Source organism: Neoarius graeffei, chromosome 22 (genome assembly GCF_027579695.1).
Source record: "Neoarius graeffei isolate fNeoGra1 chromosome 22, fNeoGra1.pri, whole genome shotgun sequence".
NCBI lineage: Eukaryota > Metazoa > Chordata > Actinopteri > Siluriformes > Ariidae > Neoarius > Neoarius graeffei.
The window spans coordinates 16,998,367-17,023,522 of NC_083590.1; the positions used below are offsets into that span (position 1 = coordinate 16,998,367).

The window sequence follows — 25,156 nt, forward strand, 5'->3', positions numbered from 1 at the left end:
TGAGGAAATTTCAGTCAGGAAGACTACTACTCCGCCTGTTCAACAACATTTCTGCTGAAGATCCACCAAGACGATTTGTTCCTCGTCAGTGTACGAGTTTGGAACTCGTCGATCCTGATACGGAGGTTCGTGGTGGTGATAAAAGGGCGTGTTTTTTTTTTTTTTTTTTTTAGACGTAGAGCATGAGATGAGCAGACTCGAGCAAAGGAAAGGAGGAGCGCATGGCTCAGTGCTCGCTGAAATGAATTGATCTCCAGGACTGTATCTACACACGCAGTGATTCGTTCAGCACGAACGAGGTGAAACTGATGATCTGAATCTCCAAATGTGACACGGGAATCTCTCCGTTCGGCCTACGGAGCCCAGCTGGGTTCATTTAGCCACGGTTTTTTTAATTCCGTGCAGGATTTGGGTTCATTCTGCTTGTCGAGCAAAAAATTTCTGGTGAAAGAGTTTGTACACTGCTGAAATTTGACACTGTGTAAAACTCTGGCTCGGAGCTCTGCTTCAAAGCAGCTGCTCGTCCAAAGTTCAGGGATTTGTTCATGGCCTAATGGCCCAGTTTTTTTTACTTACACACACACACCCACACACACACACACACACAGCTTGCTGTTATCTGTGCTCTTCGAGAACTTTGATTTGGACCCGTTGTGGTTCTCAGTTCTGCACAAATCTCTTCCTTGTTTCCACGATGACGGCCTGATTAAGGTGGAGCGATATGATCACTTGATGTATAACGTCGCGATACGTCTTTCCGATGCATCACAGATCTCAGAATCTTTGTAATAAAGCTGTTTGTTTTGAACCTGATGGGAAGCAGCTGATTTCATGTGATTTATTTTAGTTTCTTGAGCGTTTCAGTTTAACTGTAAAATAAACTCCGCACGTTTGCGCCATTCATTTATTTACACATGGACAGTGTTGCTCTCATTAACGCGCCACATATTGGCGTCCGTGTTCAGATTTACACCCAACATGGACTTCTGTCTGTCTTTGTTTTTGTTTCTATTTTTGATCTTTTTTTCTTTCTTTGGTATTTTTACTTCTCTCTCTCTGTTCTTTTTGTACTTCTGTCTATATTTGTCTGTCTGTAAACATGGCCGCATTCATATTACGAGTCTCGTTGTTCAATTCTGATTTTTTTTTTTTGGCTCAGATCGGACTTGCCCATCTTGATGTTAATAATTACAAGTAGGGTATTAGGCAGAAAAAGAAATTTACCAGTCAAAAATAATATTTTATATAATCCTGATAAGCGCCGCAGGTGCGAAGACGAGCGCCGCAGGCGCGAAGTCCCTCTAGGGGGGTCTGGGGGCATGCCCCCCCAGAAAATTTTTGAAATTTAGACTTCATTTCCTGCATTCTAGGACATTTTCAGGGTGAAATGGCGTGTAATTTTTGATCAGAAATATTGCATATTTTTACTTTGTATTTTTTTCAGTTTCACTCCTGAATGTATCAGATGTATGTATGGTGTTTGATTTGGTAACAAAAGTGAAAAGAAAATAAACAACAATGAATTGTATATAATCTTTTGATCTAGTTACAGTATTTAATAAAAAAAAACAACAACAGTATTCTATTTTACCATACCCCAATGAACCCCCCTTGTTAATCAATGTATCACACATACCTTTTCTGTCTTTTTGTGGAAAAACGAATCAGTTTTTGTCACATTCAATTTGGGGCGTTTGTTGGGATTCATCTTGATCCAGAAGAGTGAGTCAGCAAAAAAAAATGCGGTTCTCCCGCCAAGAAAGAGGAAACTACAACGCAGGGTGTTTGGCAATTTTCGACCAATCAGAATTCGCGATTTATTCAGTCCGCATGTTACAAGATTCAGTGCGGGCCAAAATGGCGGAAACGATGAAATATTCTGATTTTTCATTTCAAGTTTTCAGTATTTTTCGTATTAAACTGTGTTTCTTACGATTTGTAAATGATGGCGGAACCACACACGGACTGGCCATCGGGAGTAGCGGGAGTTTTCCCAGTGGGCCGGTGGTTCAGTGTGGGCCAGCGGAGAAAAAAAAAAAACAGTTGCGCGCTGGCCTTTAATATGATAACAGTTTGTTAAAGAAACTGTTAACATTGCTTATCATATTAAAGGCCAGCGCGCAACTGTTTTTTTTTTTTTTTTTTTTTCTCCGCCGGCCCACACTGAACCACCAGCCCACCGGGAAAACTCCCGCTACTCCCGATGGCCAGTCCGTGTGTGGGCGGAACATAACTGGATTTATCGGATGACATGTGGGAGTATTCATGTGCGAAAATTTTCGGCATTATCGTCCGTTTCAGTATCCGTCTGTGTGTATACTTGCCCGTTGAAATCGGCAATTGCCCGTCAAATTTACGGGTGGACGGGTCTCTGCCTAATACCTTAATTACAAGCGATCTGTATCTAAGTACATCTTGAACTCCTCCGTCTTCCAAAAGGGCACGCACATGCACAAAGATGTTTTTTCATTAATCAACTGCATCATCACCATCCCCCATCCCACAACAAAAAAATCCCCTCATTTGTCAGACAACTGGTATAAAAACCGACTAAATAGACGCACTAGTAGCTAATGTACGCAGGTTTCTCCAGAAAATCTGAAGTAGTCAGCTAACGGTAATGTGCTAAGGCTAATGGGGTCTGGGGGCATGCCACCGCCCCAGAAAACTTTTAAATGGGAACTGAAGTCATTTTTAAACTTGCTTTATTTCTTAATTAACGTTATTCAGTTACGTTTTGGGTTTTAGTACCCTTACTGTATATCGTGACTCGTATTGGCAGCTAATAGCAATTAAATCTGATACTTATCGGCCTATTCGGTTTTTATCCGTGTTGAATTTAGTTGGTTTGGTCCACGGCAGGCGTCGCTTATCCGCGCGATCTTCACGAGACTTGTGCAAGACTTCGAATCGTGATGCGTCAGCCAGGTGTCAGTGCCGCCATTTTGAAAACTGTTTTCCAAACGAAGTATTGCACAAAAACGAATTTAAATGACTATTACTGCCGACTTTTTTCAAACTTTCCTGATCGTTATCAAAACAAATACAACTTCCGGCTTGATTACATCAGCATTCGAAAGAGGGCGCGCGCGCGTCTTTTGACCACCGCTGTGTCCGAAATCGCTCCCGACTCACTATATAGCGCGGACGCCATTTTGTAGTGCTGTCCAAAACCTTAGTGAGGATTATTTCCACCCTATATAGTGCACTCAAAGTATCCCACAATGCATCACGGAAACTAGTGAACACCGATGGTCACTAACTAAAGCAGTATATCCCATCATGCATTGCGGTCACGCTGAAAGAAATCAAATTAAAAGTGTGAAATGTGATTTAATAAAAGTCAGCGGCGAAGAAGAAAGAAAGTGTTGAGGCTTGATGTAAAGAAGTGAAAGCTGCAGGTGCTTTGTATTGATTAATGTGGGAAATGCGCTCAGTATCATATGGATTTATCACAGAAACACACGCATGGATTTATTATTTTGAAACCCAGCAGCCGACTGATCTGGCACGCTTTAATTGTACGACAGTAATGACGTAAATACCAGCGCGACGGACGAGTGTCCGAAAGAGGGGTTTCATTTTACCAATGAGCTCGCTGTATAGTCCTCTATAGAGTAATTCCCTATATAGGGAGTAGGGAGGAGTGAACGAGTGAGTGATTTCAGACACAGGGAACGTTAGTGGATGTCGGTCACTTTGATTGATTTCCGCTGTAGTCCTACGATGTCTCGCACAGGTCTCAACGAATCTCGTTTATAGCCGTTGCTTTGCCATATGGACTGATATATTACAGAGCGTATTTCACACTCATAACTCGCTGTAGCAGCGACAGAATAGCCATCAAACATGCATTCCGATATTTAATAAAATGACAGAGTTTTGATGATAAATTTGCCTTCAGTTCTCTTTTAAATTTACATGCTTTCTGGTGTATTCTCTGCGAATAAGTTACGAACCGTTTCCCTGTAAAATACTTGCTGAATATGTATGCGGGGTTTCTCAGTTCCTCTCTGTAGTACGCTGCCTGAATCTGTAACATAACCACATACGATACGGTGTGGTCATGTGGTCCGGCTCAGCCAATCAGAGCATGAGAATCGATCAACAAATACGGCGTCACTTCCGGTGTCGCTAGATCTGAATCGAAGACAATTTTGTGGTGGAATAATTGGATTTGCAGCAAAGAGGATATGAATCGCTCAGACATTTGAAAATCAGTTTTTGTTTTTTTCTCTTCTGGGATTTTTGTCTGTGAAGATTTTTGTCTCTTTACCGCCCACAACTTTTTCTGGGATTGAGTAACCGGCGCAGACCAGCTGTGTAGGTGGAGAAAACCACCGGTCGCTGGTGCTTGTGGACATCTGTGTATGCATCACATTTTTGTTCTGGAGGACAAACGGCTCATCAGATGGAGGAGGGGGAGGGGAGCCGGACTGTCGTTCCACTGCGCTGTAGATGACGGCGTACGGACAGAAAGCCACACGCAGGCTGATCTGACCTCCTTCCTGTCGCACAGCCGTGATTCAGACGTGTATCTGATCCAGGAACACGTATATGAAAGTGATCAGATTTCTGCCTCCACGCAGCCCTGAAGACATCCAATCTGTGTCACAGGAAGACAAAGAATCAGATTTGAGTCACTTCAGCCTGGTTATGTAACCACAGCTTTTGTTTTTCTTTCTCTCGCGCGGTCTCTCCAAACCCCTCAAGCTTCATATAGCGTTACAGAATTGAAGCGTTTATTTCCACACGGGAATTCAAGCCGTGAAAGTAGAAGAACTGGAGACGTAATTCTTCCAAGTCCAGAAACGGACTATACTCGGAACGCGATACGATACAGAGGAGCGACGGCGTGGAACGAGCAAGGAATCAACAGCCAATAACTTAAACAAACTTGAGCGTTTACTCGCGAAGTTTTGATGTTAGCAGAATAAACTTTGATCCTGCTGTAGCTGTAACTCCACACAGACAACTTGTACATAGAATTAATGAATTTAAAGGTTTTTTTTTTGGTATTTGTAATTATTTGTATCTGTACATGCACGACCCCGCCCACTCTACTGATCGACTCATCAGGTCTAAATACCATTCATTCATTCGTTCGCTGTATTTGCCCTCCGTCCCGCGTTTGTATGAGAGAGAGGTAAAGTGAGACGGCCTTTCGATTTCGTAAAATCTGTGAAACGTGGTTTCCTTTGAAATGTGCTCACTGTGAGACGTTTGTTTCTGTAATATCTCTCAAAATACCCGGCCATTCTGTTCTGTGGTTGGGAAGTTATTTAATTTGAGGGGATTAAAGCAAATAATGTGCATGAACTCGCTCAGTCAAGCAGAAAGAGGAAGTCCGTGTGTGCGAGCGCAGGTTTTACCTTTGAGCGTACACGGACCGTTCCATCATTCTGTCGCTAAACGAACAGCTGATCGCACCAAGGTGCTCGCTGACCGCCGATATTTATTAGTTTGATATTTCCTTCGTATTTGAGTGATTCCACGCCAGGCTTTTAGACAGAGGGGCGTCTGGGCGTCTTTTCGACGCCCTGTACTGAAAAAAAACAAGAAATTGGACGCCCTACTTTTTAGTACGACGCCCTAAAGACGCCCTAATATTTCCGCCCGTGTTATGTCCGGTAACTTAGCTGAATATGTTAAAAAATCGCCGAGTCTGAGCTTTCCGAGGATCTACAAGCTTTGTTGACACTGCCATTTTGGAAATTTCAGAAGTCTCGCTTTGACAGCTGTCTTTCCCGAAGACGCCCAGGGTTACCATAGCAACAGCACGAGCCCAGAGTACAAAATATAGGCACCCGCCGCAGAGCTACAGAAACACGCGTTTCTATGGCTGCACTAATTTCAAAGTTGTGAGAGCCCTCGTTATAAATAAATGGGTTATTAAATAAATTTGGTGTACAAAGCACTTGTAATATGCGTTCCCAGAGCAGAGGGGGAAAAGATGTATGCCTAGGAGACACTGGCATAAATATCCAGACAATATAGCCGTAGACTATATTGCCGCAGCTAAATGTGGAATGTAGTCTATAGAAAACCGGCCTTACCTGACATGTTATTTATCCCGAATAAATCCTTTTAACAGTAAATAACACATTTTCATGCAGATTTTCCCAACATTACAGGCTACGTAGTGGAGAGTGTGGTAGTCGAGCCGGCGGGTAGTATTTCTAGTAGGCTAAACAATAATCAAATACGACACGTTCTAAAGGATGCTGGGATTATACCATTATAATGTTTGAAGACTTAGCCATATTTCCTGTGTGTTTTTTTTCTTTGTTATACTAAATCTTTGGACGCTAGCGGCTTTGAAAGCAAAACTGGTCAGCCGGGGTTGGTTGTCACACTGTGTTCGGGGTTGGTTGTCACATGTAATGCAATTGCAATAGGTGCACTACTGACTGAGACAAACACAGCTACAACAAGCTTTATTTATGTAGTATTCTGCGATCAGAAAGCTTTATAGCTAATTTGTCATGCTTAATATGCAACTCCAGCTCAAAAAATCCCAGAAATATACCCATTTTAATAATAATATTCATTAAAAATATACGCAGTTTGCAGTGTATTTTGTTTTGGTGTTCCCAAAGTTGATATTGTATTACCAATCTGTTATACCTACATGTATTTTGAATACATTTTCTTTAACATTTTTACATAATTCTCAAAAATATGTATGTATTTTCGGTTCCTGTACCGCCCCATTGAAATAACATTGTGACAACCAACCCTATAGGGTGTCACAATCTGTCAAAGTGTGTTTGACAGCCCATATCTTTTGAACACAACGACATAAAGTAGAAATACCACCTTCCAGTCGTACCTGAGACTTGCAGCTTCCTTTGTACATTGAAAGGGACCCTATTCATACTATTGATACAAGAATGTTGTAACAAAGGCAAAAACACTTGGCTGTATTGCTCAAAATTTGCTGTCAAAATGAAGGAAATAGCATTTGAGAGCATTAGAAATTTCAAAATTTTCCGGGGGAGTACCCCCGGAACCCCCTAAAACACTCGTGCCAGCGGCGCTCAACGCGCCGCTACACCTCGCCACATACAGTGACACCTGCAAAAAAGTTAGACTCCCTAAAAAAAAATCCTGCCTAAAAGCCTGTTCCACGCTTATGGGTACTGAAATGGGGACATGAACTTATTCACCTAAAACCATTTCTTTTTTTACCATCAGGTCACAAAACATGTAATCTTTAATGAATGATATGTTAAAAGATAACTTTAATTTTCTGAGATGTAATAAAAACATATTTATATGCCAAAGTCAAGCCTATGAGTTCCAAAATGATGTCTGTTCCATTACTTCTGTTACGATTGTCCATCTCGCGGCTGTTACAAATTACCGTATTTTCTGGACTATAAGCCGCTACTTTTTTCCTAGGTTTTGAACCATGCGGCTTATACAAAGGTGCGGCTATTCTGTGGATTTTTCTTCCACCGCTAGGGGCGCTCTAACCGGAAGTAGAATCAAAAATAAGATAGACGAAAAATCAATGCAAAGAAGAATTAGCAGATCTTTAGCAGATAGAACACGCACGACAAATTACTAACTGGTAATTATTTTCAAATCCAGCGAAGATGATTAAAGTGACTTGTGGTTTCAAACACAGGAGAAATGAAGGTAAATAAATACCGGTTATTTTCTCTTGGTTCTGTTCCGTTTTAATCAGCAAAGTTGCTGCCGTGTTAAAAGGCACTGTTCGGAAAGAATCTGTTCAGGTACATACATGTACATTTACAGTACAAAATCGTTCTGTACATGCAGTAAATATCTCATTTTTCAACATAGATATCTGCGGCTTATAGCCCGGTGCGGCTTGTATATCTTTTTTTTTTTTTTTAAATAGAGCGGATGCGGCTTATATACAGGTGCGCTCTATAGTCCAGAAAATACACAATCTAGCTCTATATCATGTTAATCTTATTGAAAGAATGTGTATGTTTATTCTACTACACACGTTTATTAATTATATTTGCTAAAACATCACCTTCCTATGTTTCAAAAAGTAATTCTACATTGTTAAAATTGAGAATATATATGTCCACAACACTTCTGTTACGTTCTGACTTTGGCATATAAATGTTTTTATTACATCTCAGAAAATTAAAGTTATCTTTTAACATATCATTCATTAAAGATTACATGTTTTGTGACCTGATGGTAAAAAAAAAAGAAATGGTTTTAGGTGAATTTTTAAAAATAAGTTCATGTCGCCATTTCAGTACCCATAAGCGTGGAATCACTCGTATAACATAACATCTTTTCTTCTTGCTTTCATGTTTCATTTGCACACTCGCGTCCTTTTTTTTTTTCCCCTCTCCTGTTTCAAATTTGTATCTTGCGAACGAGGAACGCTCACCACGTGACGTGATGCATGATGTAGTATCTTGTATCGCGTCATGGTGAAGCAGGAAAAAACAGCAGAGAATTTAAAGCCATGTGGCCTTAAATTCATTAATTGTTCGATTTAAAAAAAAAAAAACTAATAAAATTTGGAAGTCTGTGATTCAAATTCGGTAGCTTTCAGTCCACTAAAAGGGAAAAAAATTGGGTGTCGGGGGGGGGGGGGGATTCTTTTTATGACCTCCAGTTGAAAACTGTGAAGGCAGTACAGCTTTAAGCTGCTGCTGCTGTGATGGAGATTATTAGTAATGAAGGGCACTGAGAACAGAGAGTGGGGGCTGAGATTCATTGACTATAATTTTATTTTGAAACCGTCCAAGAGCTAACTGTAAAACGTAAGATGACAACAGTCGTCCTCTCAAGGTGTGCGTGTGTGAAATGACGTGCCCGAGTGCATTGCGTTCTTCGCCGTGTGTGTCGTTGAACCTCGGCGTGTTCTCCCCTTTCCTCTCGCTGTCGCAGTGAATTCGGGCGCGGATTCACCCCTGCGTTTCTCACCAGCTCTGAAAAGCAGCTTTGATTGGATTTACTCAACACCTGGTCCACGTTTCTACCAATCCAATCGTAATGTGGGCGGGGCAAAGAGAGACACTACAGGTGTGTGTGATGCGAGTGTACGTAAAAAAAAAAAAAAGTGCTGTTACCCGCAAGGAAGCAGGTTCAAGTGGTGATTCTGATAATCGGAAAAATGCTGAGTAACAGGTCGGGGTAATAATCGGTCGACCCCTAACTGTGACGTTTGTGTGCGTGCGTGTTTTGGGTCCTGCGTTCTCACACCGAAATGAAACTGTTCCTTTTTGCAGACGTTAAATAAAAACCTCAGGTTATCGTGTCGCGCTGTAATGTGATTTTGCTCAGGGTTTCTAGGCAAACTTCAATATCCTGATCTAGATCAGGTATCGGAGCAGAATAGTGACCCGAGTCTTAAAGGAGAACTGAAGGCCAATTTGTTTGTTTTTTTTAATTTTAAAAATTCTATTTCTCTCTTTTTATTAAATATCGGAATGCATTTTTGATCACTATTCTGTCGCTGCTATAGCATGGACCCTTTTCAGTCACGTGACCTTCGTAAACGTGACCGCCATTTTGGACATGTAGTGGACTTCGGCTCAAATCGGTTTGAATGCGAGGAAGGCGACAAACATAAAAGAAAAAGGAGCGAGATGCAGAAAACTGTATTTACTAGTTTACTGTAATTATGATCTGGCAGCTATTTACACCGGATCCAGTGTAAATAGCTGCCGGAGCCAACGTCCGGCCGGGCCGCGAGCGAGCGCGCTCCGGAACCTCGGACGATGGCTCCGGCGGCTATTTACACTGGATCCGGTGTAAATAGCTGCCAGATCATAATTACAGTAAACTAGAATGGAATGTTAACAGCAATGTAATGCCTTTTCTGGCTAATTTTATTCGTCTTACCTCCAACAAAGTGGTCACTACACAAGCGTTGGTATGCCGCTATCCATCTTCTCCGTCGGTCAGCATCTACCGGGATCCGATAAAATGATAACCCTTGCCTTGTTTGTTGATGGTTACTACATCCAGGTGCACAACAATATAGTGGCATGATGGAAGTCTTGCTGAAAATAAACACTTTCTTAGCTGCCGTTCGTCAATGCTGGCTGTGGTAAACTACTGGTAGTACATGTCCAAAATGGCGGCCGCGTTTGTCGTGACGTCACGTGAAAAGGGTCCATAGCACGTTACGAGTGTGTGAAATATGCTCTGTAATATATCAGTCCATATGGCAAAGCAACGGCCGTAAACGAGATTCGTTGAGACCTGTGCGAGACATCGTAGGACTACAGCGGAAATCAAAGTGACCGACATCTGCTAACGTTCCCTGTGTCCGAAATCGCTGACTCGTTCACTCCTCCCTACTCCCTATATAGGGAATTACTCTATAGAGGACTCTACAGCGAGCTCGTTGGTAAAATGAAACCCCTCTTTCGGACACTCGTCCGTCGCGCTGGTATTTACGTCATTACTGTCGCACAATTAAAGCGTGCCAGATCAGTCGGCTGCTGGGTTTCAAAATAATAAATCCATGCGTGTGTTTCTGTGATAAATCCATATTATACTGAGCGCATTTCCCACATTAATCAATACAAAGCACCTGCAGCTTTCACTTCTTTACATCAAGCCTCAACACTTTCTTTCTTCTTCGCCGCTGACTTTTATTAAATCACATTTCACACTTTTAATTTGATTTCTTTCAGCGCGACCGCAATGCATGATGGGATATACTGCTTTGGTTAGTGACCATCGTTGTTCGCTAGTTTCCGTGATGCATTGTGGGATACTTTGAGTGCGCTATATAGGGTATAAATAATCCTCACGAAGGTTTCGGATAGCACTACAAAATGGCGTCCTCGCTATATAGTGAGTAGGGAGCGATTTCGGACGCAGCGGTGATCAAAAGACGCGCGCGCCCTCTTTCGAATGCTGACGTAATCAAGCCAGAAGTTTTGTTTGTTTTGATAACAATCAGGAAAGTTTGAAAAAAGTCGGCAGTAATTGTCATTTAAACTCATTTTTGTGCAATACTTCGTTTGGAAAACAGTTTTCAAAATGGCGGCACTGACACCTGGCTGACACTTCACGTTTCAAAGTCTCGCACAAGTCCTGTGAAGATCGCGCGGATAAGCGACGCCTGCCGTGGACCAAACCAACTAAATTCAACACGGATAAAAACCGAATAGGCCGATAAGTATCATATTTAATTGCTATTAGCTGCCAATACGAGTCACGATATACAGTAAGGGTACTAAAACCCAAAACGTAACTGAATAACGTTAATTAAGAAATAAAGCAAGTTTAAAAATGACTTCAGTTCCCATTTAAGGTGATTTTTATACATGGGACAACCAATTAGAGCAACAGACAATTGACAACAACCAACTTTCAAAAAAAAAAAAAAAATCATGAGCTGCTCATCACTTTTAACTTAACGCGAGAGAGCTGATGTTATCCCTGCATAGCTAGCGATTAACTTTTCAGCTAACTATGTTAGCAAAAACCACCGCTAGTTAGTGAAATCCCATTCCGTCTCTATGGAGCGGTGGTTAGCGAACGCCGGTTTATGTTTAGCTGAAAGAAATCCGTGTCTGTTGGTTTTCTCAGCATTTGCTGAGGTAAATTCACCACTTTGGGTTTGCACACAACTCACCGGCGTAAAAAGATAGCAGTTTGTCTTTGCTCCGCTGCCGGAGACGCCGCCATCTTTGTTGGAAATTTCAGAAGCTCTCTGGTCATGTGATTTGCTGCTAGCACTCTGATTGGATGATCTTACACAGTTCAGATTGAGCAACATCATTTCTATTTCAGTGGGAAAGTGTCGAAGCACAGTTACCCGGCAACATCGCCCAAAAAGTTGCCCTGTGTCCCATCAGCTTTAGGGATTTTATTCCCAGATCATCACGACAGGTCTGAGCTTAACGCTTCTGTACAGGACGCTCCGAATCACGTTTCCTTGTAGCTCTTGTTGATGTCTTTCAGCTCAGAACACTTGACACAGTGATAAAGTGGCGTGCCAGGGTTGATAGGAAATGATCTGAGTGATGTCATCGTCATCCAGTGGGAGCAGCGTGTGCTGATGTGGCGGATGATAACGCTGGCAGTTTGTTCAGAGAGTCAGAGCTCCAGCTGAATGTAATGCCACGCCGGATGCGTTCAGGGTAACGTATACGAGCGCAACGCTGGGGTTCTCGGCCTGAAAGCAGCTTCATGTTTGTGCTTTTCATGAATTGTGATTGGTCAGGAGGTGTTGATTAGTTTTCTGTAACGGAGGCTCTGATGGTGGTGACGGATACAAAGGTAACTCGCAGCTTTAACGCTCGAATGCATTACTGTTCATTCTGTGTCAGAGGTAAAGCTGTAACTCAGGACTGAGGAGGTCGCGTGGTAACACGGCAAGCGAGAACAGGGCGTTGCAGATGTTCCACAGCAGCTATAAGTGGACTAAAAAAACCTTTTTTTAAAAATATGTAATATCTTGAAAGTGTGTGTGGTATAAGTGGAATAAAACACTGTGCCATGGGTCGTGCTGTTTATAAAAGAAATAACTCTTGATGAAGCGGAGTTATCGCTGCCACTCCGAAGTTGATTAATTTCCCGTAAGGGTGTGACGTAACTTTATAGAGATTTTTATTCCTTTTCTCAGTGTATCATAAAGCTAAATGCTTTGAAATATCATATTTTTGTCACGTTGCCCACCTTTAGTCTCAAGTCTTTTTTTGTGAAATAAAGAAACCTACTATATAGTAGGGATGTTGACCGTTTGACCGGTGGTTGACCGAATCAACGTCAACCGGTTAATTTTTTTTTTTGGTTGTCGGTTAAAAAAAAAAAAATCAATCGTTTTGGAGCGGAGGACTTGGAATTCCATGTTGTAAACGCTTGGGGCATGCCATGCGGTGTAAGGACGACAGCTGACAAATCAGAAACACCCATTCAGTCATGTCCCGCCCCAGTTAAAGACAGCTGACAAATCAGAAACACCCATTCAGTCATGTCCCGCCCAGCTGCCACTCGGCGAAAGAAAAGTGTAGACACAGGCTTTTTAGCTTACAAATTACTGTGGTTTTTTTTTTTTTTTAATTATTATTAGAAGGCACATGGAGTTTAGTCCTGCCTTGGCCAGTGCATTCTGAAAGTATGTTTCGGTCTGTAGCCAACAATTCATGTTATTGCAGATCAGATCTCTCCACACAAACTAAAGGCGCAGATGCCGACTTTTTTTTTTAATCGCGCAGATCCGTTTTGTTTTTTTTTGGGGGGGGGGGGGGCGTTGGAGTGTCTGTGATTTCAAGGTGGACTCTGTATTAAAAGTACTAAATAGGCGGGTGCCGTTGCAGTCCATGAGGCGTGGGGGGTGTGGGAGGAGGGCAGTGGATCGGGGGGCTGCACGCATTTGCGCGGAAGCTGCGTACATTAAATTTTGCGCGGCTTCGGTGCAGGCGTGCGCGGCTTTCTGATTTGCTGTTTTTTTCTCGTGCCTGTACTTCCTGTGTTTCGTGGACTGTGGCGGCATGTGGTTGCAGAATTTGCTTTGATGAAGTTGTGGTCGGACGCTCCAACGCCCCCCCCCCCCCCCCCTTGGGAAAGGAAGGTCGGATCTGCGTGATTCAGCCGTGGAGAGGGCGGCATCCGCCAAAAGGCGCGCTGCTTGCATCCCTGTAATAATTCCAATTCTAGAATTTTAAACTCGTAGGTTAACCGACTTTAACCAGCTAATGAGGCTCGGTGGTCGGCAAAGATTTTTTTTTTAGTTTTCGCCATCCCTACTATATAGTCACAGTAATTTGCGCTAACTGACCTTTGTCAATTAAAAAAAAAAAAAAAGTCCTTCCCACACCATGTGGCGCACAGGGCGGCGCCGATCTCCGTTTCCGTAGCTCTCAGCCTCTTGCCTATTGCATAGCTAGGGTTACAGTGGGGGGGGCGTGTCCTCTGGTAACTGCAAGAGTTTGACTCCCCATTTGCATCTGTATTGCAGCGTGCCATTTTTAGGATGGTCTTTGGTATGACCTGACCGTGAGTAGAACTCGTGATCTCCCGATCGAGAGGCAGACACGCTAACCACTCGGCCAGTTTGTCAAGGAAAAGTTGCGCCCTGCCGACCTGAACCCAAAAAACAAAACCTGATTTGAAAAAAAATCATGAGAATTGACAGTTATAAGCGATAGAAAAAAAGTCAGTTTTTTCATGGATCATTCTGGATCAGTGATCCAGATCAGCACCAAAAGTCATAGCAATGTAATTCAGCCCAGAGGGGTTCTTCATGCGAAATTTGGTGATGATTGGCTGAAAACTGAGGGAGAAATGGCGTCCTAAAAACATTAGGATAATAATAATAATAGGAATAACTAGATAGTGTGTGAGTAAAGTCACAGTGAGTTGCGTTAGCTCTTATAAACCAGGACGTCTGGTCACCGTACCCTATAGGTCCGGAACGGTAGGAGATAGAGAATGACGCTTAGTGAGGGGAAAAATTCCTTTTTCATGCATCACTCCAGATCACAAGTCAGAGCAGTGTAATTCAGCCCAGAGGGATTCGTCATGTGGTGATTGGTTGAAAACTGAGGGATAAATAGTGTCCTAAAAAGCGCTAGGAGAATAATAATAATAAGAGGAATAACTAGATAGTGTGACTAAAGGTCACAGTCATTTGCGCTAGCTGTTACAAACCGGGACGTCCGGTCACCGTCCCCTATAGATCCAGAACAGTAGGAGATGGAGAATGATGGTTAGTAAGGGGGAGAAAAATTCCTTTTTCATGGATCATTCCAGATCAATGATCCAGATCGGTACCAAAAGTCACAGCAACATAATTCAGCCCAGAGGGGTTCTTCGTGAGACATTTGGTCGTGATTGGTTGAAAACTGAGGGAGAAATAGCATCCTAAAAAATGTTATAACCCAGTAGAAAGATCTTGCGTGAGGGTAATAATTTGCATGAGCAGCATGGATAAGCAAATAACTTCTGAAAACCGTTCTTGCATTTATCGTGTAGTTTATTACAAAATGTCTGTCTCTTTGTTGTAAACACTATGCTGTGGTGCGTTGTGTTACTGGAGAGATGAACAATTAAAACGCATAAAAAGGGTAAGTGCAGGAGGTAAAAGTAGAAGTTGGGAACCATCAGGACTGGTGGAGTAATTTGAACGAAACTCCTCTTTCTCTTTATGAAACTGTAAATCTGTACCTCGAGAAAACGGAGCTTTCGGCTGATGTGTGCCGTTAAACCTGGTTATCGGACTCCTCTTTGGACTTTACTGCTGATACGCTGTGGCTTTTATTTGTACTCCTGAGCTGAACGAACTCCACGTGAACCTTCGACTTGTCGGTGACGTCACGTGAGCGTTCCTCATCGTGCTCCTCGCCTTCAGGATACGTTTATATGTCAGCTGTGTTGGGTTGTTGGTGCTGGAATGAGTTTCTGTTACTCCGTATAACGAAAAAGCATCATGGGTTCTTCTTCCCCAGAGTTTAATGTTGAAACGAAGCAGAAGGGGGTTGAGGAGTTTGTTCTTGAGAGCTTTGTGTCCAAGTTTTAATGTGTTTCCGGGTTCGAGATCATAAGTAGGGCTGGGTATCAGTCAATTTCCTAGATCGATTCGGTTTCGATTCTTAGGGTTTTAAATTGATTAATCACGATTCAATCTGAATCAATCCAGTCTGCTCTTAAATAATGAAAATATCTCCATACAATACGTTGCAAAATGCACGTCTTTATTTTGCAAATTTGACAGTTCACATGTAACTGAGCTCTGCTTGGCATATCTTGCAAACTACCTTGGTTTTATCAAGCTCTTCGTCCTTTGTCGTTTTAAATTTGAAATGATTCCACACGTCAGATTTCATTTGAGACGGCTTGCCGAGCGGGGTTTTTCTGGCCTCAGCCATTTTGTGTGCGTGCTTGAACGTCACGACGTACGACTGCGCAGCTGCATCATCACGCACGAGACGGCTGAGGGAGGAAAATCACACAACACACGAGATTGTATTGTGGGGAAAAAAAAAACCTCGATCTCATGCCCTGTGAATCAATAGTGCGAAATTTAAATGAAATCGATCCAAAATCAAATTATTATTATTATTATTATTTTTTTTTTTTATCCAGCCCTAATCATAAGGGTGTAACCCAGTGATACTGGTGTGTGTTCAGAGGTTAGAATTGTCACTCGACTCGGTTTGATTCTGATTCAGCAGGTTATGATTCGATTGTCTCCGTTCCTCGAGGTTTTGTGTCATGCTTCTCGTAAGCCTCATTTTTCTCTCCTGGAGCGCGGACTTGGGGTAGATGGAGTTGTCTCTCTCTTGGCCCAGTCAGAGTTCAGTGCTCACTTTGAAATGAGTTCCTGTTCAAGAGTTCTCCAGTAACCCATAGCAGGGTCTTTTTTGTTGTTGTTTGGTTCTTTTGCTAATGCTAGCTCCGAGAAGAAACGCCTGACATGATTTCTTCTATTCATTGCGTTTTTAAAAGAAAAATTTCAATCTCGGTGCAACAAATCGCGATGGTCTTGTTGAGCGCTTTCTTCCGGTCAGCCTTGTACGCAAGCCTGGAACAGTGTAATAATCACTAAAGCAAGAGAAGTGGCTGTATTTCCCTGTCGCTCTCCATCACTCTCTCACCACGCGTCTCTTGCCCCTTTTCCACCAAAGCAGTTCCAGGGCTGGTTCGGGGCCAGTGCTTAGTTTGGAACCGGGTTTTCTGTTTCCACTGACAAAGAACTGGCTCTGGGGCCAGAAAAACCAGTTCCAGGCTAGCACCAACTCTCTGCTGGGCCAGAGGAAAGAACCGCTTACGTCAGCGGGGGGGCGGAGTTGTTAAGACCGACAACAATAACAAGACCGCGAAAGATCGCCATTTTTAAGCGACGAGAAGCAGCAGCTGTACAAACGCGAAGTCATCCATTATTATTATTATTATTGTTGCTGCTGCTGCTTCTTCCGTGTTGTTTTTGCTTCGATATTCGCGCCAAGGTTTATGCAAACGTAGCGACGTAACTGACGTATACAGCGACGTAATGACGTGTCTCCCCTTAGCACCGCGAGCTATGGAAAAGCAAACTGGTTCTCAGCTGGCTCGCAAGTTGAACGAGTTGTGAACCAGCACCAGCACCAGCCCCGAACCAGCCCTGGAACTGATTTGGTGGAAAAGGGGCATCTGACACGCAAAAAATAAACCTGTGAAATTCAAGTTGATGTTCCTGTCAAACTAGCCAAGTCTGTTTTTAGGTCCAGGGAGCAGTCGCTTTGAGCTTGAGATGAACACTTTGAAAACTTGTCCAATTACGCACACAAACATTTTCTTTTCTGTTGAAGTTCACCAATCGACAAATGAATCCATTTTCAACTAGTGTTTAGCAACTCGGCGCACACCCGTATTGGACTGAACTTGAAAACCAGTACCACGCGTTTAGATCAGATTAACAAGAACACATAAGTGTTAGCTTGCTATCCTGAAGACTGCGAGTTGGCCTAGGAGTCAGCGTGCGTGTCCGCCTCTCGGCCGGGAGATCGCAAGATCTACTCTCGGTCGGGTCCTACCAAAGACCATCGTAAAAATGGGACCTACTGCCGCAATACAGATGCGAGTAGGGAATCAACCTCTGGCGGTTACCAGAGGACCCCCCCCACCCCCACCCCCACCCCACCCCTCACTGTAACCCTCGAAATAGAAATGGAGATCAGCTCCACCCAAAGCACCCTAAGGGCCTCTGCTTGGACGGAAGTACCAGGCCCTGGAACAGGAAGGACTTTGACACTTTATTGGCTTTCTGAAAGAAACCAGAAGTGATCCATCATGGTGGTTGGGCGTGAACTTGAAAATACAATGTGGGGAATTGTCGTCGTCTGTTGAAAGGGTTGTGCTACGCTTGGCTCAGTTGCGTCATCGAGCCATGATTTTTCTGACCCGCCCAGACAGTCTCGAACGTAGAAATGATCCTGATTGACAGTCGAACTCCTCCGCAGTTCAGCGCTACATGCAGTAGTTCAGTCTTTTCATGGTTTCAGCAGCTATTTTCCGACCTGTTTCGAAACAAAACTCTGAATTTGATTTACACGGGCTTTAATGTCACATGCCTTAGGCCATCCTTAAAAAAAAAAAAATCAGTTTCCTGTCCACCGGGTGAGCAAAAAAATTTTCGGGAGGGAGGGAGGGATTTTTTTTTTTAATATATGGATGGATAAGAAATCGCAATGCTGCTTGCTTTTTCTTTCAGTACTTTATTACAAAAGCAGACACATTTAATAAAATGACAGTTTAATCAACTGAAACTTGTACAAAAACTTTAAGTTAGCATTTAAAATGCTGACTGCAACATTTGCAAAACTTTTACAAAGGTACTTAAAATGTCCGACACACGGACTTTGTAGTTCTAAATCGACTGTTAGGCCGAGTTCGGATGTAGCCTGGGAAATCCCATGCTGCTTTGCACAATCGTTCCGATCTGAAAAGACAGCATGGAAACTCTGGTCTAAAGGCTCGCCTGAGTTAGGGAGCCAATCAGAGAGTGGGGAGGGGTGGAAAGACGGTGACGTGTACTACTCGACAAACGGAAGCTTGTAGTTTATTTGGGACTGTTTACGGATCACATTTAACATGGCGGCGAGCGATACGAACCAACCTTTCCATCAAGCTTTAGACACTGTTCTGAATAGTTTAGAGCGAAAGTTTGTTTTAAAACGGCAGGAATCGTTCGGTGCCATTGTTTTCCTATTTTTGTTTTGCCTTCTCTTTCCTTCTCTTCTTCGTCGCTCTAACTATGTCACCGGGTACAACTGCCATGATTGGCCATACGCCAAATGATAGACATTCGCAACGTCCAATAAACGGCCGTTGACAATCGTAAACCACACCTCCCCTACGAGAAATTCAATAGGTGGATTCCAGACCATATTTCACTTGTGATATGGTCTGGTGTTAACCAGACTAGTTCAGATGAAATTACACTATTAAAATGATCACCGAATGATTTGTTTTTCTGAATCTTTTCTATTTTGTTGTTCGCTAGAATACCATTTTGCGATTTCACACTTAAGCAAATGTTTGAAGACTCCGGATCTGCTTCCTTCATGGTGGCTGCCGTTTTTTTTGTGCCGCACGGCGCATGCGCAGAGCTGATTCAGTTCAGAGTGCACGCGCACCCCGCGGAGGCAGTAGCGTGTCGGAGGGAACAGGAGCAGAGATGACGCTTATTTTGTCTCCGGTAAACCAGTCTTCTCTCGTTCAATTACGTGCTGGCATCAAAAGACACCGTTGGTTGTAAATGAAGCCAAACTGAGTGGTTGGAGTGTATTTTCATACACAAATGGAGAAATGTTGGCTGAGTGTGTAATTGTGTAGCCGCCACTGCAGACTGTTGTCGTTGTTAATTCATAGCATGCTCAGCTGCGTGAATGTGTCATGCACCGAAAATAAGAGATTTACAAGCCAGGAACGCCTCATGATGCAATACGCAAGAAAAGAAAAGATTTGCTGCCATTTTAATTTGTGTTTGAGTAAAGTGAATAAATAAATGGTCTGTGGAAAATGCATTTAATCCTGGGAACTGCGTGCACAGGAGTTTTTGTGTTTACTCCTCCCAGCTGGCTACTTATTTGTCATGGCTGGCTAGTATGAGCCTTAGTGGAAAGCCCTGGGAATGCGGAAATGTCAAGTTCGAGTTTAGATTTACGAACCCGAAAAAAATGTCGAAAAACCGGCGTTACAAAAAAAATTTTCACCCGCACAAACGGCGCTCACCCGGCCGGTGGACCGGAAACAGAACATTTTTTAATAATGGCCTCAGGACTCCAACGGTTTGGATTTTTCCTGGAAATCTCTGATCCACACTGATGGCCGTCTGTGTTTTAAACATGGCCGTCCTTACACACTCGTCTGTAACACATTAGTCCTTGTTCTCTAGATATACCACTACTACGACTAATAATGGGATGAATCATGCACTATATCACATGTCTTTTAATTAACACAAACCTAATCCTGTTTTGTCTTAGTGTGTTTTACTCATGGGTATTGATCTAGAGTCGGACTGAGTTCAGTCCAGTAATTTCAGTAGTCAGGGTTTGCACAAGGATCCTGAAAGACTTGATTAGAAACTGAAACATGCCATTTATTTTTTGTTGTTGAACTGAGGTGAGAGATTTAATCTTACCGTTGTAGATCTTTGAAAACTGCTCATTTGCTGGAACCCGAATTGGGACTGTGCATCTTCAGACAGTGGTCCATCCAACATTACTCCAGACTGGTTGGAACTTTAGATACTGTTTATTTGGTAAAATATATTTTTATTTTAGGGGTGTTCACACGGCACATATTTGCATCGATGCTGCACCGATGTATTTTGTTGCGATATATCTTACACCGGTGTAAATTTTATGGAGCGTTCACACGTCACAACCCTGCTTAGTAGAGAGAAGCGTGTTAGCACCGGTGCAGCCCCGCTTGCGGTCACACGGCAGTTTTTGCGACCGTGCAAAAACCGCCGTGTTTTAAAAACGAAAACGATAGTAATAATGCGGAAATGAAATATGCGCATGCGTGAAAATGTACTTCCTTTTCCCGGTTGTCATGGCATCACCAAGGGCCGGGAAAACAACGTGGATGAAGACACCAGTGTTGCCAGATACTGCTGACGTTTTCCAGCCTAAAATATGTTCAGATCTGCCAAAATGCACTTAAAACCGCCCAATCTGGCAACACTGGAAGACGCGCAGTTCTGTTGTTGTTGATATTCGCCATTTTGGAAGCGCAAAATACCAGGATGCAAATTATGCAATGCCCGTATGTAATCAACTCTCCTCACGCGTAGCGAGTCTACCCCTGTAGCGTTCAGACGTCCCATTTTATATCGGTGCTGCCCCGCAAACTAGCATTTACTCCGGAGTAAATTTCTTAAACCACCTCCCGAGCAGGGTTAGATTTGCACCGGTTTAAGCAGCTTTCAGGGGCTACACCGGTATAACTTTGTACCGTGTGAACGCTGTACCGGGGCAGCCGCGGTGCTACACCGGAGTAAAAGTTGCCGTTTGAACACCCCTTATGTCTTTGAAGCAAAAAGCAGAACTTGAGAAATGAAGTCCTGTTTGTTTTAAGCGTCTGAGACTTTCAGCGTTTCACCAATACGTCTTTTTGTCCTGTCCCACAGCAGGTTGTCCTGTGGCGTGACGGTAGGTGGGTGGTGTGGCTCTGGCCTCGGCCCCCTCGCGCCGCTGAATGGCTGCGATGGCGCCCGCGCTGACCGACACGCCGGCCGACACTCACCGAATCTGCCTCAAACTGGCTCCGTCCTCTTCCGCTATCAACCCGAGTGCCGTGGAGGAAAACGGCGCCACCGGCCGCGTCCTCGTCCCCACAAACGGCACCGTCAAACGCAAAACTTCATCCGACAAAGAGGATCATCTGTCCTGCGCGGCCGGACCCTTCGACAAGGAGGAATCGGGTCGCGATTTGGGCAAAATCCAGCCGTTCGTGACCTCCTACCGCTGCTCGGATGAAACCCTGAAGCTGCAGAACGTCTTCGATATCCTGCCTGGCTTCTTACAGCGCAAACATCACACCCTGGAGCTTTCAGAGGAGCAGCTGAAGAGCATCATGAGTGCGGGCAGTGCGAGTAGTCTGCCTTCCCTACAGCAGAGCGTTAACGGCATGGCGAGGAAATTTACAAAAGCGAGCAAAGACTCCAACAGTGTAACCATGAACGGAGGCAAGCACGGACAGGCAGCACTTCCTCTTGCTCATGGGGGGCCGACAGGAAATGGCCCCGTTAGAGATTCCGCAGAGCATCATCAGTGCCCGAGAGGCGGCCCACGGGACCGTCTGAACAACGGGGACGTCCTCGAGTCCCCTGTACCCTTTTGCGCACCTTCACAAGAGCAAAATGTTTCGGACAGGCTTAGCGCGGATGTTTCGCTGCCTTCCGCGCTTCACCCGCTGGGCAGCCTGGGAGGAGACCTGCACCATCGGTCGCAGCAGGTCACGAGCCGTCAGCTGGAGATCGAGGGTCGTCTGCGGCGCCTGCGCAAGCGGCTGCAGGTGGTGCAGGCGAAGCAGGTGGAACGTCACGTGCAGCAGCAGCTTGGTGGATTAATTGACAGTACGCTGGGGTCTCGGGATTCCCCCCGGCTCCATCAGGAGAGAGCAGAAGCCAGTCGTTTCCTGAGGGCCGGATCAGCGCCGGCTGAACTGGAGCGACTCTCGCTGAGCTGCAGCACCAACCTGCGAGCAGCGGAAAGTGCCTTCGATTCGGACGCAACCGAGAGCAGCTCCGGAGGAGAAACGGACGTGGAAGAAGACGAGCTGGCTCGGGCGGACGTCGAGCAGCGCCACGTTTCTCTGTGAGTAGTGCATTTTAAAGTCTGACTCGCTGAACTGGTGGTGGTGGTTAAACTCGTCTGAAAATGTGAGTGTTGCTTTCCCTGGAGGTGAATATCTGACTTTTTATAGGCGTCTCTGCTCTGGTGCGTGCTGGCATGTCTTCACACTTGATTTATGTGTTTTTTTATTATTTATTTATTAATTCAAAAGTCAAACCTGCATAGCGAGTCTGTAAAGCACAGCTCACTACACTACACGACTACTGTATCGCTCTCTGCCTGCTTCTCTTCACCGCTCAAGCGCGTTTTTAATCGGCTTGTAGCGAAATCCAGCAAAGCGGTGCTTTTTTTTAAAAAAAAAAAAATCTCTCTAATTTTATGCGGAGAAATACGTAAACGCAGCCCGTTCTTCTATAATCGCAGGTGCGTTTTCAAGTGTTGACTCTGTTAGTCATCATCGACTCGGTTATCGTTAAACTTTGCAATCCGTTAACAGACTTGAGTCGACGTTTTCCCCCATTTTGTGTCTCGACTCCACACGCTGACCTCAAACTAGCGACCTCGCGGCACAATCTTGCGTTCTTTAAAAACTGATTGCGAGATTCACTCCGATATCACAATAACAGAGTTGATGAATAATTAATCTGCCGTCGGTGTAAAACCCTCAACGTTTTGTTCAGATTAATGAGTGAAGAAACGGAACACTCTGTCCCTCACGGCCTTGCTGAAGTTTCCCGCCAGAGGAAGTGACCTCACTGGGTGCAGGTGTCGTGCGCAGTATTAAAAGGCGTTGTGGATTTGATGTGGTTTTAGAACAGAGTTGACGAGAGCATTGGGACGGGTTAAAAAAAAAAAAATTTTTACGGCTGAAATTTCACATCGTACAGAAAACAGACTTTCACAATTGCACTTGATTTTATAACGTGACTAGAATAACCCCCAAAAAATCAAACGGGTTGTTCGACTGAACCACTTCCTGTTTGTTTATTCGAGTTGAATGGATGAATCAGCAATCAAAGACTTGGAGGGGTGGGAGTCATTTACCGTCTGATGGATAAAATGGGCATCAAGTATCGCTATTGGTGAAAGTTTGTCATAATGTGATATTATTGTTCAAAACTGATTCAGTCGAGATTTCTTTTGTGGAAAATAACACACGGTTTGTCTCAGACGCGAAATGTCCCTCGAGTTCTAGAATGACCCGTGTTGTAAATTAGGCGTGTATTGATGCATCATGATTTATCGTCACACAAATTTATGACCCTTAGAATCAATGAAATAAAAAAAAAATCATCATCATCAGGCTGCGTAATCTTTGTTTTTCCTTGCTGTATTTGCATTGTTGAGGCAGCAGAGGGTGCAGGAATGTACGTGACTTCACCGTAGGTGGAAGTAACGCAGCACTAATGCTGTGGAAATGCACAAAAAACAGACCTAAAATGCAAGAGCTGCTGTTTGACTACACAAGTGGATTTAGTAAGAAATCTGAGCTCTCTTTTTATAGACTGCTGAAAGAGTAGCAAATGTTGATAAAATTTTATGAAGAAAAGGTCTATTTATTAGCGCTTTATTTTAATTTTTAAAGAAAATATCTCATAAATAAATAAACAAACTGAGCAAAGAGTCGGTCTTTGTCCTTTATTTTCAAAAAAAAAAAAGCTGCATGTTGAATTTTAATGATATAACCACTAAAGTGATGAAAATAGACGGGACTGTTTTTTGTCAGCGAGGCCGCCATAACTACTCCATGCGTGATGTCATTTCAGCGGCGGTGGACAGGTGCGTGCAGTACTCTACTACGGTATAATATTATGGTCTCGGTCAGTTTGTTTGCATTTCTCCACAAAAATGATAGCGCTGCAGGATTAGAAAAGGAATCAGAATAAGGTAGTGGCTTGTTTACTGCTTGTTTTGTTTACAAAAATATATCTTTAGCTGCTTATCTTCTATCCGTTTGATGCATGATGCGGTGTGCTGCCGTGCTGAATCCTGCGTCACGCAGTGCCACTTTTTTTTTTTTCTCCTAATACATCTATATATCAGGCTAATCCAGTATGGCCACGCCGGGGGAAATGGCCCAACGGACTGATGTTACAACTTTTTTTTTTTTTTTTTTTTCCGTCTTGAACATGTTGTATTGCCGTATAATGATGACATTTAATCACCTGTAATTTCAAAGTTTCCTGGTTAATCGCGCTAATGAAAGGAGTATTTTAATCAGTAGACCGTTATATTTTACTCTGACCCTTTACAAACGTAGCTACGGAAGAACCAACTATTGTTGGTTCTTCAGAAAATTTAAATAAAAGTGTTTTTTTTTTCCCCTCTGTAATGTAACAAAAGGGATATTTAAGTTGATAAAGAATCGGAAAATAATGCTGCATTCCCCCCCCCCCCCCCCCCAGAAATATCATGAACCCAATATGGAATGGTGAACTTGGTGAATCGTTCCCTGCCCGCTGTAAATAGTTGGAGTTAGAGCTGAGCCAAAACTCTAGTTCGGTACGATACAGCGGTGCCGTCATGTTACGTTTTCATTCCAGCAAAAACAAGCGTATCCTGATTATCCGCCTCGGGTTTAATGAAAACATATTTTATAGAAGTATGGAAATTGCAGTGTAATAATGAACCGGCGAAGTGAAATCGGTGCGTTAGAAAGTAAGAGGAGTCATTACCTGAAGCGTGGCTAATTAAACATTTTGCTCCCTGGCCAAGCTTTTTGCAGGCTGTCGTGCAGGGTTGCCAGATTTTAAGGAAAATTTGCACAAAAAAAACAAAACCTGAAATTGTTTTTAAAATGTTGAGGGGTGTTGGAAATGTTGAGGGGTGTTGGGTTTTTAGGTCTTTTTGCACCTTCACTGATCGGTTCCGCCCACAGCCTGGTTTCAAAGCTCGCTCATTTC

General features: G+C 43.5%; 1 protein-coding gene across 6 annotated transcripts in view; it reads left to right on the top strand.

The window, feature by feature from the left end:
* The window catches only part of kansl1b (KAT8 regulatory NSL complex subunit 1b), a 151,529-nt gene that overhangs the window by 25,139 nt on the left and 101,234 nt on the right, over window positions 1-25,156 (top strand). For 4 of the 6 annotated variants that reach the window (XM_060904458.1, XM_060904460.1, XM_060904456.1 and 1 more), the window contains one exon: window positions 21,086-22,274. In XM_060904458.1, coding sequence (XP_060760441.1) covers window positions 21,154-22,274 — 1,121 coding nt within the window. In that variant the 5' untranslated portion in view covers window positions 21,086-21,153. Of the gene's footprint in view, window positions 1-20,100; window positions 20,213-21,085; window positions 22,275-25,156 lie in introns of all 6 variants that reach the window. The other 2 variants (XM_060904457.1, XM_060904459.1) reach the window with 1 other exon arrangement.